The sequence below is a fragment of the Pleurodeles waltl genome, chromosome 7, assembly GCF_031143425.1.
Source record: "Pleurodeles waltl isolate 20211129_DDA chromosome 7, aPleWal1.hap1.20221129, whole genome shotgun sequence".
Taxonomy (NCBI): domain Eukaryota; kingdom Metazoa; phylum Chordata; class Amphibia; order Caudata; family Salamandridae; genus Pleurodeles; species Pleurodeles waltl.
The window spans coordinates 494,307,713-494,325,738 of record NC_090446.1 but is presented as its reverse complement, the minus strand read 5'-3'; the positions used below and the strand labels follow the sequence as shown (position 1 = coordinate 494,325,738).

Here is an 18,026-nt window from a genome sequence, read left to right as displayed (position 1 = left end):
TGACCTACCCAGCTACTCGTAGGTAACAGCAACTCCAGTCTGAATCTGGTAAAAGTGGGACCCTAGTATTACCCATATAGAACCTTCATGGACATCTCTGGAGAACCACCAAGTTCTGATTGCGACATGAAGCAGGTCTTTGGAGATACATATGTCGCAATAGGTAGCCTGGTAGGTGGTGGTGGGCGATTTGACTCATCTACTGTACTCGGATAGATCACACACAAAAAAACTGCCTCCACAGACCCCCCAACCATAGGATAACGTTAAGGAAGAGCTTACTCACAAAGAAAGTCATCCTGCCACTCTGCCGACAGTGTAGGTTAAGTCACTGACTAGTTAGGCCTTTTGGGTTTTTTGTCAGAGTCCTGCTCAACTTGCTTTTTATTAAAATTATCCCCCAGAAAAGCCCAAGACACAGCAGTTCCAGCATCTGGTGCCATCTAGTGGTATGTTCATTTGAAACAGCCTTTTTAATAATAAACAGGCTCGTTTAAAGTCGTTTGATCAATTTTTGCAACTGCCGGGCAAAATGTTAAAAATCCCGGGGCCGGGTGCATAATGAGCCCACTGCCCTCGCCTCTGCAAGGGCCCCTTGTCTAGCTCCAACAATAGGCAAAATCTACTTAATTGACCAGTTTATCATTTGAGTACGTTTGGACGAGGAACTGTACCCACTACAAGTTCTACCAGCTGAACGATATACAAAGTGAACTTTAGCTCCCGCAGTTTACCCCCACTCAGATTTAGCTTCTGAAAAGGTTAGCTCGTTGTGTCTACTCTATTGGTAAGCTTACTCACTAAGGTAGACTACTACCAGCATATTACCTGACTTGATGCACTTCTGCAGCATATGAGCCATTCCGAATGAAACATGATGCTTGCCTTACAGCAGTGGTACCTAACCTGTGGTCAGTGGACTCCTGGTGGTCCGTAACACCTACTCAGGGGGTCTGCGACTGTTTAAATATTAGCTGATTAATCAATAAAATACACACAAAAGGGAAAAATCGAACATTTAAAAAAACGTTGTGTGAAGAAATGTAAGATTGGTGGCTAAAAATTAAGTTGGTATCCCTAGCTTGATTTGTTAGAGCAGCGCAAGCACAGCAGACAGTAGTATGGACAACTGATGGCCTCAAATGAAGCACAGTTAATGCACTGGCAAAAACAGAACATGCATTAGGAGCAAAAAAGGAAAACTGCTATGCTAGAGTAATTCGTATCGATTGGTGTTTTAGAAATAAATAAAAAAATGAAATGCTCTAAACTTCCCATTAAAATTTCATTTTTTGTATATATTTTTGTGTTTGTGAATCAAATAAAATATTTCATAATTAGTAAATTAGTTTGATGTACACTTGTTTCTGGAGTTGTATGCATTTTATTGGGGTTCAAATCACAGAAATTGCCTGGGCAGGCGTCCCCGGCTTCCAGCAGTGATTAAGTAGAGGTCCACAGATGTCAAACTACTGGCTTCAGGCACTTTGACATGGGGGATGTGTGCTCGCTGACCCATTTTTTGATAACAGGAAACGTTTTACTCTCTATAAGAAATTTCACGCAACTTCCTTTAGAAGAGAGAAGTTGTAGAAGCTATTAGCAGATAATCTGGACAGCAGGATTCAAGCAGAAATACTACTGAAAATAAACACTTTCTTTTTTTTAGCAGTTATGAGTCCCCAAGTATGCTTCAGGGCTACATTGCTGATTTAGTTGTCTGTGACTTTGAAATAAAATCAAAGGACGAAGGCCTGTAGTGACGGCAGGGCCAGAGGGCCGAGAATGGTACTAGATAAGACTAACTCATTGTTTTCCCCCCTTTTAATATTTTTGCCTGAATTATTACCACAGAGGAGTCACTCTCAGGCACGGTGCCTGAGACTACATTTTACCATCTTGCACTCTGAGCTTATTGTGGCAGAGAAGCACGAAGTCATTTTGGTGTTGTGGGCCTTTCTGTGTTTCTTACAGTATTACAATCATTGAGAAGAGATCTATGCAAATGAGAAAAGACGCAGTTTGTTTGTATCTCTACCACTTCTCATCAACTTCCATTCTGGCTATTGCCCCCCCCCCCCCCCCACACACTTAAACTGTTTTTTCCATTCCTACCATGCCTTTGTCTGCTTACACACCTCGGTACTGAACATAAATAAAATCCTAACTTTCATCTGAATCCACAAAATCAAAGCACTGACCAATTCTCTTGTTGTTAGCAACATGGATTACTGTAATAGTCTGCTTTTCGCCCTCTCTATGTTTTTTCTCCACTTTACAAGGTCATAACCTTTGCCATAAGGGCACCGCAGTCGCACCAGACACACCCACACCGCAGTCTCACCAGACACACCCGCACCTATTTCTGTACCTACCAGGTGGGCCGGGCGAGCTCGCTACAAAAACAGGGCTTTGAACAGGTCACTAATACCCGTGTTCAAAGCTGTTCATGGAGTAGCAGTCGGGTGTTTTCCACCTTACTCACAATACCACTACCTATAACCCGTGTCTTCCAACTAGAACATTTTGGTCTCACCCAAGACATCCTGTAGTACATAAAAAAAGGTCTTTATACCTGCTTGGTCCATGTTTCCCTCCAAAATCGTAGAACAATTACTTTCAAAAGATTGCGCTGCTAAATAAATACATGTACAAGTGTTGATACATACAGCCACGCACACACAAAGTAAAACACATCGAGAGACTGGGTGAAGTCCCAGGGTCCTTAGAAAATGGAGAAGTGAGGGGCAAACCTCGAAGGCTCCCTAGAACAGTTCCCCCAGACTGTAACGTGAAACAGCGGTTTCTGTGGCCCTTGCTAGAAATGTCTATTGCACAGTACCTTGCCCAGTTTCACCCTCGTAGTACGTGGCTTCTGGTTTCAGGCTCTGGTTTTGCATTCTGGGACGCTTGCTCTGGCGTCGGCTTCTCCGGCGAGGTTCCTGCTCCTGGGGTCCTTCTTGTCTCGTCTGCTGCCCAGGCAGTGACATCGTGGCATGGAACCCAGCTATTGTGATGTCTCTTCACCAGTTCTGAGCTTGAAGATCAGGGAAGCGTAGCTCTCAGCACCACGGACACAATTGTGATGTCACCGGACAGTCCTCATGTCGCAGGCCTTAAGGTGGAAACTACTGGCCTGGATTTTGTAAACTTCTTGTGTTCCAAGGTAAGCAGGAACAGTCCTTAATCAGGTTCATCTGGATCTTGAGCAGCATCTGACCCGTGGAGTTATGAAAGCACCATTGTTTCAGCGGCTGCTCTAGGCACACAGTGGAGGCACAGTCTGGACTTCTACCTGCAATTGCAATCCGGTGGCTTTGGCAGAGTGGCACAGTTGAGGCTTTCTTGTTTCCTTAGGATGGGGGAGGGAGTAGGAATGAATACTAGCTGGTGCGGTACGTAAACACAACTGTCCCAATGTTTACTCTATTGTTAGTAGTGCCTGTAGGAGGCTGGCCTGGCTTATAGTGGGTACCTTGTACTTACACCTTGTGCCAGGTCCAGTTATCCTTTATTAGTAGAATAGAGGTGTTCTAGCAGCTTAGGCTGATAGAGGTAGCTATAGCAGAGCAGTTTAGGCTGAACTAGGAGACATGCAAAGCTCCCACTATACCACTTATATCATATAGGACTATATCACAAGAAAACACAATACTCAGACTTACTAAAAAATAAAGGTACTTTATTTTAGCGACAAAATGCCAAAAGTATCTCAGAGGATACCCTCACTTAAGAGGTAAGTAATATACACAAATTATATGCACACAAACCAAAATCAGGTAAGTAACAGTTAGAAAAGTAGTGCAAACAATGTAGAATCACAATGCAACAGGTAGAAATAGGCCTAGGGGCAACCCAAACCATATACTCCAAAAGTGGAATGCGAATCACGAATGGACCCCAGGCCTATGGTAGGTTGTAGAGAGTCGCTGGGACTGTTAGAAAACACTAAGGATGTCCAAGATACCCAACCCCAAAACCCTGAAAGGTAGGAGTAAAGTTACCCTACTACCCAGAAAGACAGTATAGTCGAGATAGGGGATTCTGCAAGAACAACAACTGCCAGCAAAACACTGAAGACGGATTCCTGGACCTGAGGACCTGTAAAGGACGAGGACTAAGTCCAAGAGTCACGCAAGTGTCCAGGGGGGGCAGGAGCCCACTAAACCCCGGATGAAGGCGCAAAAGGACTGCCTCCGGGTGGAAGAAGCCAAAGATTCTGCAACAACGGTAGGTGACAGGAACTTCTCCTTTGGTCAGAAGATGTCCAATGGCGTGCTGGAGGATGCAGAGTTGTTTCCACGCAGAAAGACCACAAACAAGCCTTGTTAGCTTCAAGAGTCACAGTTGAGGATTTTGGGTGCTGCTGGGGACCAGGAAGGACCAGGATGTCATCCCTTGGAGTAAGAGATAGAGGAGGCACTCAGCAACTCAGAGAGCCCCTGCAGAAGCAGGCAGCACCCGCAGAAGTACTGGAACAGGCACTTAGAAGATCTGAGGACAGCAGTTGACTCAGAGTCACAAAGGAGGGTCCCACGATGTCGGAGTCCAACTCAGCGAATTGGGCAATGTAGGACGGGGTGCTGGGGACCTGGGCTAGGGTGTGCACACAGGAAGCCTTGGAAAAGCGCACAGAAGCCTGAGTAGCTGCAGATCACACAGTACACAGGATTACTGTCTGGCGTGGGGAGGCAAGGACTTACCTCCACCAAATTTGGGCAGAAGGGCCACTGGACTGTGGGAGACACTGGAACCCAGCTCCTGTGTTCCAGGGCCCACGCTCGTCAGGATGAGAGGGGACCCAGAGGACCGGTGATGCAGTAGTTTGGTGCCTTCGTTAGCAGGAGGAAGATTCCGTCGACCCACAGGAGATTTCTTCTTGGCTTCCAGTGCAAGGTGAAGGCAGACAGCCCTCAGAGCATGCACCACCAGGAAACAGTTGAGAAAGCCGGCAGGATGAGGCGCTACAATGTTGCTGGTAGTCTTCTTGCTACTTTGTTGTGGTTTTGCAGGCGTCCTGGAGCAGTCAGCGGTCGATCCTTGGCAGAAGTCGAAGAGGGAAGTGCAGAGGAATTCTGGTGAGCTCTTGCATTCGTTATCTGAGGAATAGCCCAGAGGAGAGACCCTAAATAGCCCACAGAGGAGGATTGGCTACTGAGAAAGGTAAGCACCTATCAGGAGGGGTCTCTGACGTCACCTTCTGGCACTGGCCACTCAGAGCTGTCCATTGTGCCCCAACACCTCTGTATCCAAGATGGCAGAGGTCTGGGACACACTGGAGGAGCTCTGGGCACCTCCCCTGGGAGGTGCTGGTCAGGGGAGCGGTCACTCCCCTTTCCTTTGTCCAGTTTTGCGCCAGAGCAGGGCTTGGGGATCCCTGAACCGATGTGGACTGGCTTATGCACAGAGGGAACCATCTGTGCCCATCAAAGCATTTCCAGAGGCTGAGGAGGCTACTCCTCCCCAGCCCTTCACACCTATTTCCAAAGGGAGAGGGTGTAACACCCTCTCTCAGACCCTCTCTCAGAGGAAATCCTTTGTTCTGCCTTCCTGGGACCAGGCTGCCCAGGCCCCAGGGGGGCAGAAATCCTGTCTGAGGGGTTGGCAGCATGAGTAGTAGCAGTGGAGACACCGGAAAGCAAGTTTGGCAGTACCTGGGTTCTGTGCTAGAGACCCGGGGATGCATGGAATTGTCCCCCCAACACCAGAGTGGTATTGGGGTGACAATTCCATGATCCTAGACATGTTACATAGCCATGTTCGGAGTTACCATTGTGACGCTACATATAGCTAGTGACCTATATCTAGTGCAAGCGTCTAATGGTGTCCCCGCACTCACAAGGTCCGGGGAATTTGCCCTGAACAATGTGGGGGCACCTTGGCTAGTGCCAGGGTGCCACCACACTAAATAACTTTGCACCTAACCTTCACACAAGTGAGGGTTAGACATATAGGTGACTTATAAGTTACTTATGTGCAGTGAACAATGGCTGTGAAATAACATGGACGTTATTCCACTCAGGCTGCAGTGACAGTCCTGTGTAAGAATTGTCTGGGCTCCCTATGGGAGGCAAAAGAAATGCTGCAGCCCATAGGGATCTCCTGGAACCCCAATACCCTGGGTACCTAGGTACCATATACAAGGGAATTATATGGGTGTTCCAGTGTGCCAATGAGAATTGGTAAAATTAGTCACTAGCCTGCAGTGACAATTTTAAAAGCAGAGAGAGCATAAACACTGAGGTTCTGGTTAGCAGAGCCTCGGTAATACACTGAGGCACCACACAGGGAACACATATAGGGCATACATTATGACCACTGGGGTCCTGCCTAGCAGGATCCCAGTGACAAATAGGCAAAAACAAACATACATACAGTGAAAATGGGGGTAATATGCCAGGCAAGAAGGTACTTTCCTACAGTGCCCTTTCTCTTTGTACCTTTATTGATCCAAGGGTGCTGGAAACGTATGACCTGAGTTACAGTACCAAGCAAGTACCATGTTGTTGGTGTGAAGATAGTGTTGAAGCAGTTATGCTGGTTAGAAATTATGAATTCATGTTTATGTGTTTTGATTAACAAAAGTTCATGGAGAAATTAATTGTAGAGGAAATAATATGCACGTTTGAAAATGTGCCAACGGAGAATGGTAGCCACTTATACGAATTTGTAATAAAATGATTAAAAATGCATAAAATATTGAAAATGTGTAATAAAAATGTAGTAATGTGCCATATTGAGATGTATAACCTATGTTTTGTATTATATTGTAGAGTTAACTTAGCCGAAGTTGTGGCCTTGTTTTGCCAGGCCTCATGCAGAAACTGAAATATTAGAGCATGCTGGAGGAAAGCGACCATGGTAAACTAGCTTTGAACCACTCAATGTTAAAGTCTGCTTAGCTAGAATTTTCTGCAATGTACCGACGGACAGGAGATGATGGAATCAAATTGCTACAATTATGTGTAAAGTAGACGAGATATACTTGCCCAGGAGTCAAACAATAAGAGACACTGACTGAAGAGGAAGATGCAACATTTTTGATACCTGATGAGCCGGATGATGAGGACATCGAACAGTGAACTAATCAATGAACTGAGAATGGCGAAATACTAGAAGTCATAGATTTGTAGAATTAAATGTATTGGGTAGCAACACATATGGTGATTAATTGACCAATTAGGAATTAGGGGGATGGACTGAAAAACTCTAATAAAAAGTCATGACAAGGGACTTAAACCAGAGATGCTAGGGGTGAAATGCTGACGTCAAGAGAAGTGGTTAGAGATTCTGCTACTGGGCTCATGTACCTGAAAGCCTGATGCATTGCTGATCAATTGATGACCTGAAGACAAAGACTGACTTTGTTGCTGATCCATTCTGTGGATAGGTAGCTATGATAATGTGACTGATTAACGTTTGTGCCTTTCTTTCCAGGTACCAACTGCGCTGTTTTATAGGTTTTCCTTTTAGCTAGAAATTTTCCAAATTCATGTTTTCTAAATTGATTTCGCATGAAGTCCCACATGCTGATGCTAATCTGGGTTAGGTAGGGTTTCTTTGGGTGACGTTGACAGTGACAAATGATTGACAAACTGATTGCTGAACTCTGCTATTAATGTCGATATATTCATCCTTGTTAGCTTATGCGGAAGCATTAGAGCATATGTTTTCTCAAGTTTTGATTAGATTGTGTTATTGGTGGTCGCTAATAAACTAATTCTAAGCTGATTGAATAAAGTTTGAGTTTACCTTATGCACTAGAATTGTAACTAATAGAGAAATATCAATTGTTAAAATGTATATTGAGTTGTGGTTTTCATGAATTGTTGATATAATTGTTTAATAATTAATGATTCTCATAGTGGACATTGATGAGTTGTGTTGAATTTTGATAACTATGGTCACTACATGGCTAGGATACTCCATGCGATCCAAAAGGTTCATCGACCTATACGCGTCCCCTTGTAAGTTTACTTACTAAGGACCAGGCGCGCTAGCAATAGGAAGCTCTGTGTTTATGATAACATGGCCTTCACTCCCTGCTGTCGTTGCTGCTGTGTAACATGTCTAAAAAGCAATGAAAAAACAACAGATTTCGCAGGGGCAAAACCTATTGGCTTTTCAAATGCTTTTTCCCTTTATGCCTGGTATACGGCGATAGTGGATCTTGTAGTAGAGTTCCAGGTGATGAGATATGGCAGAGAAGTCTGACATGCAGTGCTGTTCCTGAACAATATGGAGTGTAAGTGTAAATATGGGGGAAATGATTTTGAGAGTTCTCTGTTTTTAAGCTGTTTGTGGTGTGCTGCTGAGGCCAGGAGTTTGTGAGATGGATTGTTATGCTGTTTGTGAGGTTTTTGGTTATGTGATATTGCTTTTGGTCTCAATTGGGTGATTTGATCACTGTTGTGCTAATGTATTGTTCTTATTGGTGAATCTTGTTTTTAACGGTTTTATTATTGTTTGGTTATCGGATTCGTTAAAATACGAGATCTCCAGATATTATAGTTTACTTGTCTGCACACAGTAGTGTGTAGTGCAAGGTACCACATGCACACAGAACGGGGTTTTTTGAATGAATGAGTCTTCCTTTTCAGGGTAGTATGTGAAATGCAGATGTGTTGCTCCTCAGTACATGGGATTAGGTGCATTTGCCAGGGTGGATTACCGCTGGACGGGAGCCTACCTCGTGTGAATAGTGATTTAGGATGGTGCTTTTTTTGTTCCTGAGTCTATTGATGGTGAGATTTGTCCTACCTGAACTCGCTGGTTTATTTATTTTTTAGGTTGAGCAGACAAGGTTTATTTTGTGTAAAATTAGGTGAGAAGGATTTTGCAATTGGTTTTCCCATTCATGGAGAAGTTGGGCTGTGATTGGTTAGTCAGCAGAGGAAGTGTGCTGGGATTGATGAGACATCACCACAAAGCTGCACTGTCATTGGATGGTTGCTGACAGAGCCACATTGTGACAGGTTGACCTGTGACAGAGCGGAGCTGGGGCTAGTTTGTTATTTGCTAGTTTGTTTTATGTGATTTCTGCAATCAAATTGAGCAACAATTCTAGGTCCTATGTTGGAAATCCTAAAGTTTCTGTTTTACCTTCTACTGAGGATCAGGAATTACCTGCGAGGGAACACCGACATATAAAATGATGACAGACATTCGGTTCTATATGTTTACCTGGATTTCAGAAGGTCATGACTATACTGCTTCTGATAAGGACGTACAGTTTCCTTTAGAGAATACCTTTAACATTGGAAAGCTAGAGAATATCTTTAACATTGGAAAGCTAGATTTCCTGAGACAAACAATGAATGAAATAAAGCTCTTGCCCACACCCACACAGTTTGAGGCATTAAACAAATGGGATCGAATGGGTACAGAGAAGGAAATAAAGTGACAAAGCAAGTGAAGGGTTTGTTTAGAGAGTGGTTTAAGAACAAGTGGGATCAACAAGAATGATACCGGATGGAGAATACGATGGATGGTTGGAGAGTTTGTCCTGGAATAATTAAAGAAACTGAGAACAGAATGAAAACAAACTAATGAGGGAAAAGAATAAAATCATGATTCAGATGAGGAGGATAACTTTTTAAATGACCTTTTGAATTCTGGACCTCCTCCATACCCTGATAGAGCGCAGATAACTGGTGCTAGTCCTAATTGAGTGCCATTTGTGGGTACAGCAAGAGATTGTGCAACAGTTCAGAGACTGAGGCCACCTACAGCTGTGGCTGTTAGCACAACAGTGAAAGCTTAATCTGAAACTGCAATAACAGCATTGCCAAGTAATAGCAGAGATACCACAGGTGTTTCTCTAATTCAGATCAATCCACCTGTAACTACAGTTGTAGTTGAAAGGACTTCGAAAGAGAGAACTATTGATATTGGACTTTGGAAACTGAATTTGGAAAAATATTACAAAAGACAATTGATTTAAATACACTGTTGTCATATAATGTTAATGAAATGATGTAGTTAATCAAAAAAGCAGTGAGATGTGCAAATAAAACACATGACAAATTAGAAGAATTAGCTGATGAATGTAAAGTTGATGTTAGATGAAGAGTGTGAGAAAGAATTAGAAAATGCATTTGACTCACAATGTAGTAAAGGAATTGGGTTTGATGACTTTAAGCGCTCACATTAAGTATTTCATTGAGAAGACAAGGGGATGGAGCGATTTGAAGAAATACTGAGAAAGGAAGGCAGCAAGTAAAAAGAAAGTTAAAGAATTAGAGAGCAAGGTGAAGGGTTTGGCAATTTTCATTGAGATGTACATGTGCCATGGACAAAAGCTGACATTTATGCTCTTACTACATTTTTTTCAAAATTTTGTGAAGTGCCTGAAAGGTGGTAGAAGGAGGTTCATAGGTTTGTAAACAATTTCACAGATGCTGTGGGTTGATTTGAAGTCATTATTAGGGATTGTAATACTTCATAACTCATGGTCTGAATGTAAAGTTGCTGTCGCTGGGCTAACTTAAGAATCAGCTAGAGTTGCTCCTATTAATGCACCTTTTGGGGAGGTAGATAATAAATAAAGGCTGGTGAGTGGACATTTAAAAATGAAGGTTCCGGAAAAGGCTGTTACTTGGGAAAAGAATAAGAGAATGCTTATTATGAGCTGCTCATTTCGATTTTCAAGAGGCACAGGGGAATTGATCATTCCAAGAAAGATGGTGTCAGTGTTTTTTATTAATGCTTTCATTATGAGATTGCGTCCAAAATTGAATAGTCACATACAGCAAAGTAAAAAGTGTTGGAGACAAAGGCCACTGATGAGATCTTGAAGTTGGCTAAATGCATAAGGAATTAGTTTGATGCAAAGCAGAATAGAAGTCAGCAGAAGCTGATGATTTCCCAGACAAAACAATTTGAGAGGAATGCCATAATCAGGTGATGGTGTTAGACATCGGTTATGTTCAATCTGGAAATGCTGAAATGGCTTACATACAGAGTGAACATATAGAAAATGGGACAATGGAAATGCAGGTGGTGGAAAACGATTGATGAACAATTCTGGAATACATACAAATGTTAAAGAGGAACACTGTTTGTCACATCTGTGGTAAAATTGGGCATTGGAAACAGGAATGCAGACAATGTCCAGATAGAATCCAGAATTAGTTTGTTCCTCAGATACAGAAAAATACATAACCCAATCGACTTCTGTGAGGAGTGTGCATGATCAGAAACAGTTTCACATGACAATGCCTTCAGCCCCAGGAATACAGTAAAATATCAAAAATAAAATGCCAAATAGTTCAGGGTATCAACAGAATCCACTGATTCTGAGTAATGGTTTTTGTCAGTTTTCTTCAGGGAGTAATTCAGAATGACAGTGCCTGAGAGGAAAGGAAGATGACATACTTGGAGCAGTCTTCGAGGTAGATCAAAGTGGCCAATAACTTGATGGTGAAGTCAAAGGTCATCCTATTTCATTTTTAATTGACACATGTGCTATCCACTCACAATTTGATTTGTTCTGTGGAAGTACCAAACCAAATCTACCCCTCTCAGGAAGAGAAGTCAAAGTTGTATGGATCAGTAATAAACATTAATCAGGTTACAGCACATGTCTCAGTTAAAATAGGAAAAATGGAGCATAAACATCATTTCCATTTGTGTGATTCAAGTCCAGTGAACTTGTCGGAAAAGAACTTGCTTTTCAAAATGAATTGTGAGATTTACTATGCATCTGATAGTGTTGCAATTGAAACACAAGATGAAGACTCAGGGACTCATTAAGAGTTCGGCAGACGGAAAATTCCATCTGCCAAACTCCTCACAGGGTGGCTGCCGCCTACGTGGTGACCTCCCCGCCGGAGTCATTAAGAGTGTCCTGCTAGATCGGCTGGTGGAAACCTAAGTTTCCACCCACTGGCCTAATGGGAAACAGGCTACAGCATTGTCTCTGGCTCGTAACCGGCGGCAATGCTGTTGCAAGCAAGGTGCTGGGCAGGGAGGGCCCTGCACCTGTTCTCTGCTTGCCTTTTCATGGCAGTGCTACCGCCATGAAAAGGCTGGCAGAGAATGAGGTCGTAATCCACAGGGCAACGGGTCAGACCGCCAGGCTTGTTATGTGGTGGTTGGACCTCTGCATCCACGGTGGTACAGACCACCACTGCGAGTGTGGCTGTCGTAAGACCGCCACACTCATAATGAGGTCCTCAGTGTTCAAAATAAGATTTGAGAGTTCAGTTGTTTCCCGCTGTAACAAAAGATGACCTACTTCTGGGTATAAGACACACTGTCAAAGGAAAGATGTGGGATTTTTCTGTAAATGAAATAGGATTGATAAAAAGTGCAGAACCAGTTAAAATTAAAATTAAATATGATGCCATTTTACCCAGAATTATGCAATTTAAGCTTTCAAAAGAAGTGGAGGAAGGAACAAAACCATTTCTTGAAAAAAATGATCGCGCATGCAATCCTTCAGAATGTGCATGGTAGCCTTTGCAATTCTCTGATGAAGGAGATAAAGAAAGCCTGTGGAAAATGGCTCGTAGTGCAGGACCTAAAAAAATGAATGAAATGGTAATCCCATGTTGTCTTATAGTACCAAATGCAGCTGTGATTTATTTCAATATCCTTTCGATTCCGAATGGTATACAGTCATTGACTTATGCCAACCGTGCTTCTCAGTACCTGTTCATGAGGAGAGCCAATTCGTTTTTGCATTTCATTTTCAAGATAAAATTCTTATGTGGTGTAGAATTCTATAAGGGTATACTAAAAGTCCTTCAGTCTTTGGAACAAGACAAGATATTAAAGAAACTACTTAGGAAATGGCTGATTTTATTTTATTTGTTGATGTTGATGGTTCTAGTATGAGAGACCAGTGTGAAACTATGAAGGGTGCCTATGCATTATGTTCAATTTCTGAAATTCTTGAAGCATCCAATCTGCTGAATGTAACTTCCGCACAAGTGAGAGTTTGCTGCCTGTCAGAACATTTTAAATGTGACCATCTATACAGATTGTCAGTATGCATTTGGTGTGGTGTATGATTTTGGTCACATGTGGTTACAGAGAAGTTTTATGACATCTTCTTTAGCTCCCATAAAGAACAATCCCTATATACTTAATGTTTTGAAAGCATTACAGCAATCAAAGGAGATTGCTGAAGTCAAGTGTGCTGCCCATAAGGCTGGAAAAGATCTGGTTACTCTTGAAAGTAACTATTCTGATCAAGTAGCCAGATACTGTGCACTTAAAGATGAAACAGTGGTTTAAGAAACTGAAAGTGATGAATCAAGAATACGTACTATGCAAAATGCAGACAGTTAGAGTGAGTTGGGAAGCCTTCAAGCATTTGCTACAGAAGATCATCAAAAAAAGAAATTACAAGAAAAACATCAGGGTTTGTATGTCACCTCTGAAAGAGAACACATTCTTCCAGATGCCATATCATATTGTATTGCAAGGTGTTTCCATGGCCAGTCTCCTTGAGGGCTAGATTGTATGATTCACACATAAACGAAATATTGGGAAAACATACTTTTTAGAAATGTTGCCTAGAGTTTGTGCTCCAGGTGTTTGGTGTGTCAGAGGACTAATCAGAAAGAGAACATTGGCTATAATGAATCAAATGGGCAAAACAGAAGGGCCATTAAAAAAAGCAGACTTTGTTGAGTTGCCAGTTTGAAATGGCTTGAAATATATCTTAGTTATTGTCTGCTTGTTTTCTGAATGCATCAAGCCATAGCCCACTTAGAGATCAGATAGCCTTACTGTTGCTAAACATCTGTTGATGCCATTGTTTTGCTTGTCAGCTTTTATTGAGGCAAATTGTGGCTGTTACTTTTAAAATTAGTTTTTGCAACTAAATTTGTCGCCTTTCCATTGTAGGTATGGTTCTCACTCTTCTGGAGTTGTTGGAAAGATAAATGGAACTCTCAAGAACAAACCGGCCAAAGTCTGTGCTTTTACTGGTGTGAAATGGCTGGACGCTCTTTTTTTTTGGGCATCAGTGCACTCCCCAAGAAAAGTCTCTTACCTCATTAGGCGATCCAGGGCAGAGCAATGATATTGGCTTATATTCCTTCAACTGCATTAGTCCCAATAACTGAGACATTGAGCTAGAGTGCTGCAAAGGTCTGGCTGACATTGTGAAACCCATTTCTAATCAGGTAAATAAGGCAACAGGAGCAAAAAAGAAGGTATTGTGCCACAGATTGAGCCCTGAAGATCCAAAAACATATGAAGAAGAATTGTCATGAGGAGTGCTGGCGTGGGCAATAGCATGTTATCTTAACAAACAACACTGTGGTAAAGTGTGTTGGAGTACCACAGTAGATTCATACCACTCGCACAAAAAGAGTGACAAGGGAGATGAAGAAGTGGTGAAAATGCCACAGATACACAAAGTCACGCTCAAGTTCATTGTGTAGATCCAAAGGGGCGGGGGACTTCAAAACTGGTGAAGGCAATTAAGTCATAAAAGTCCAGATCAGTGAACGTGAAAGTTCTGGTGAAGAACCTGGTACCTCCACCAGTGGTGGTGCTGTCCAGCTTCAAAGCGGCAATCACAGAGAAGTGCATTAGTGGCAGTAAGAAGAAGTAGTCTCTGATCCAAACAATGAAGGAGTGCAGTTGAAAATTAGAGTCACAAGAACCCCTAAAGGAAGAAAACAGTTCACAGTGAATAATGCAATTGAAATTGGGCAAGGTTCAGTCTGTCAGTGAGTGAAGAAACAAGTGAAAAAGCGAAAGCAGAAGGAACAGAAGGAAACAAGTCATTGAAAGTAACCAGCAAAGAAAGCATTGTCAACCAGAAAGCAAGAAAGACTAAAGCCAATTAATGAAGTTTCTGAAGTAATTAAAACTAAATTCACAAAATAGTAAAAGTCAATCACCAGTTGCTACAAGCGCAGCTAGAATAAAGAGAACACCAAGTAGAAAGTAGGCATTGCCTGAATAAATATATATCTAGCTATAGTGTCAGACGAGTCATAGATAGTAACCACCAGTAAATTGTTACCAATACAGCTCCGAAAAGTGAGTCTGTAAGTGAATCAGAAGAATCACCTTGAAGGGTTTAAAGGACTGAACAGACTGAATTTTTCAAGTGAAATAAATGGAAGAAAATGTATTGAGGGTATGAAAGAAAAGACCTGAAAAAATATTATTTTGAAACGTTTGTTTTGAAAGAAATAAGAAAATAAATCTATTATTGTTTTAAATAATTCTTTTTTACTTTTTGAATTGCGAGCCTCACACTTTTTTTGTCGTATTAGAAGATGGCATACAGCAAATGCTATTAAATTATTGGTTTAGTTTTTTTTTTAACAGTATTAATAGTCTTAGTTAACCTGTTGGTGTGGAGACATTTCCCACTGTAGGCAATACGCACAAGAATTGAACTAACACAGAATATAATGAAGTGAAACATGATACATTAAATAAGGGAAAGCTTAGTAAGTGGATTTTAAGATAACATTTATACTAAAATTATAAATGAGTATTCAGACATTATGAAGGTTAAGAACTGCTTTATCTTCACTTTCCTTCCTTCTTCTGTAGGGGAGGGTGTTGCACACAAACAGCTTCCATTTTCTTAAGGGTTGTCATGCACATATTTAATACCAATTAAGTTATATGTCGAATTTCAATGTGTAGTTGAAGGATTTGTCTTTCTCTGAATAAAAAGACTATAATAATGGGGTTACGTATGGGGCATTTTTTTAAATTATTGCTAAAATTAAACATGAACCAAAACTATTAAACAAGGTACGTGTGTGGTTTGAGTGAAAACGAGCAAGAATTTATCAAGGAATGCAATGAGAGGACAGCACAAATTGGGAGAGATTGGAAAGATGAAACGTTGTAAGAGTAAAAAGGTTAAGAATTCAGATTGCTCATTCTCTTACATCACACCCAAGTCATGGAATGACCTCCTCCTACACATCAGAGCCTCCTCTTCAATTCTTGAGTTCCGCCTGAAGCTGAAGACTCGGCTCTTGGTATAAGCACCTTGGGGACCACAAAACTATACACAAGCCCAAGCGCCTGGATACCCTCTTGGGTGATTAGTAATCTATAAAAAATCAATATAACAGATTGTCAAATCTATGCCCTAGTTTGAGAATGGAGCAAGAAAGAAGGTGTGAAATGTGCATGGTGCGTCATGAACCTCTTAAAGGTAACAAGGCTGAATATGTGGTGAGAGTAAGTGTGAAAGGAGCTTACAAGTGGTGATTATTTGGTTGGCTGAGAGGAATGTATTACATGCGTGGTAATACTGCATGTTTTAATTTGCTGCAAAACTGGCCTGGATCTTGTTATCTTGCTTTGTTGTTTCCTAGAGTTTGTCATACGAGTGAAATTGGTGATCCAGTTGGTTTGAGGATTGTGAATTAAGGATTTTGAAAGGCAGTCCTAGATATACTAGGTGCTATTATTATTCCTATAGGTGTGGGAATGAATGATGTGAAATCTACATTAGTGGGTAGACTTGCTTTAAGTACAGCTGGAGAGCTAATTCAAATTAATTCACAACTAATTGCTGTTAGTTATGGTGATGCAGAACCACTTAGCGTTGGATATCCTTCTTTTGAACAAAGGTGATGTTTGCAAAGTACTACAGGTTAAGAGATGCTGTACTTTCATTCCAGATAACAGTCCTATCATTTAACTCTTATATTACGAACTTGACTAACATTTCACGTGAACTTTAATACTTGGAAGAGCATGGCTTATGGGAAGCTATATGTTTCTGGGTTAGTGAGACAGGCTAAGGTTTTAGTAAGATTGGTGCATAGATTAATCATTTGGGTGGGGAACCTTTTGTATTTTATTAACTCCTATAATAACCCTAATAATCTGTGCAATTCATAAACATTTTATGGATGTCTGATTAAAAATTGTGTGTAAAACAATAAAGGGACCATAAAAGAGGAAGGGGTCTGAAAATTACAAGATGGAGAATATGAACAACCATTTAAAGATGGCGGAGGGGAGTTTCAGAAAGAAGTGGAAAGTGTTGCAGACTCAATTTCTGATTAATAATATTTTTTCTTAATTATTTTAATGATTATAAATTATTCAGAGGGGGAGTTATTGTGGCGTTAGATTGTTTTCAGTTTATATTTTTTGTGCACCGATAATAACATGATATTCAGGTTTATACACAATACTGCATATTTAGACTGACTTAGTATAATTGCAATTAAAACACATTTCATACGATGTATAGAACTGTTGAATGCGTTTTAGTTAGGCCATATGTTTAGGTCTCAATTTTGAACAAGATGGATACTATCTCTGTCACTTACTCCTACTTTATCCCCGACACACATCTTCCACAGGCTTCACAGAGTACACAGTAAGCTGATGACATAAAGGTTAATTTCCACTGCAGTGATGTCTTGTCAGTGTTAAACTTGCTATGGTAGAGATGCAATATTACAATAAGTATATCTCTCATTTGGTTTCTTCACTGTGTCCATTCACTGGGAGAAAGTCTTATTGTCTAAATGTTTCATAGAAATGGGATGGTCCTTGTGTTTTAAGGTAATGACATGTATTATTTTTGGGCTCTGATTTGCTAAAGAAAGGAAACTGTTGGTCACACCATGATGATTCTGCAGCTTTCCTAATTTACTATGCAATAATTGTATATAACAGCCTCTTTATTTTGGGGGTAAACCAGAAGATTTTCTGTTCTGCTAGGGATGCTGCCCAATTTTCTTATGAGTTTGCTGCCCACTGAGACTTAGAATATTTCCGTTGAGTAATATTCAGTGGTAAGAATTTTGTAGATTCCTGCAGATTCTGGAAGCTTCCATCTCAGAAATGAAAGGAAAATGTGTGATTTAACCAAACTCTGAGGTTTGCATGGCATTGTAGATAGTAAAACTTCATGGTATCCACACAAGTCTCCCCATCCGGGGTTCCTCTATATGACCAATTGAAAAAGATGTGCAGGTTTGCTAAGTTTCCCTAGGTGCCGCCTGAGCCGGTGCCAAAAATCCACAGTTACCTACTTTTCAAAAGGTATGGGCCAGTTTTTAACGGAA

General features: G+C 41.3%; 1 protein-coding gene across 4 annotated transcripts in view; it reads right to left on the bottom strand.

The window, feature by feature from the left end:
* The window catches only part of CTF1 (cardiotrophin 1), a 111,680-nt gene that overhangs the window by 41,920 nt on the left and 51,734 nt on the right, over positions 1-18,026 (bottom strand). The window contains exon 1 of one of the 4 annotated variants that reach the window (XM_069244153.1): positions 2,843-3,032. The exons of 2 other annotated variants lie outside the window; for them this stretch is intronic. In XM_069244153.1, the coding sequence (XP_069100254.1) occupies positions 2,843-2,990 (148 nt within the window). In that variant the 5' untranslated portion in view covers positions 2,991-3,032. Of the gene's footprint in view, positions 1-2,842; positions 3,033-18,026 lie in introns of those variants that run through there. One more of the 4 variants, XM_069244154.1, reaches the window with a different exon arrangement.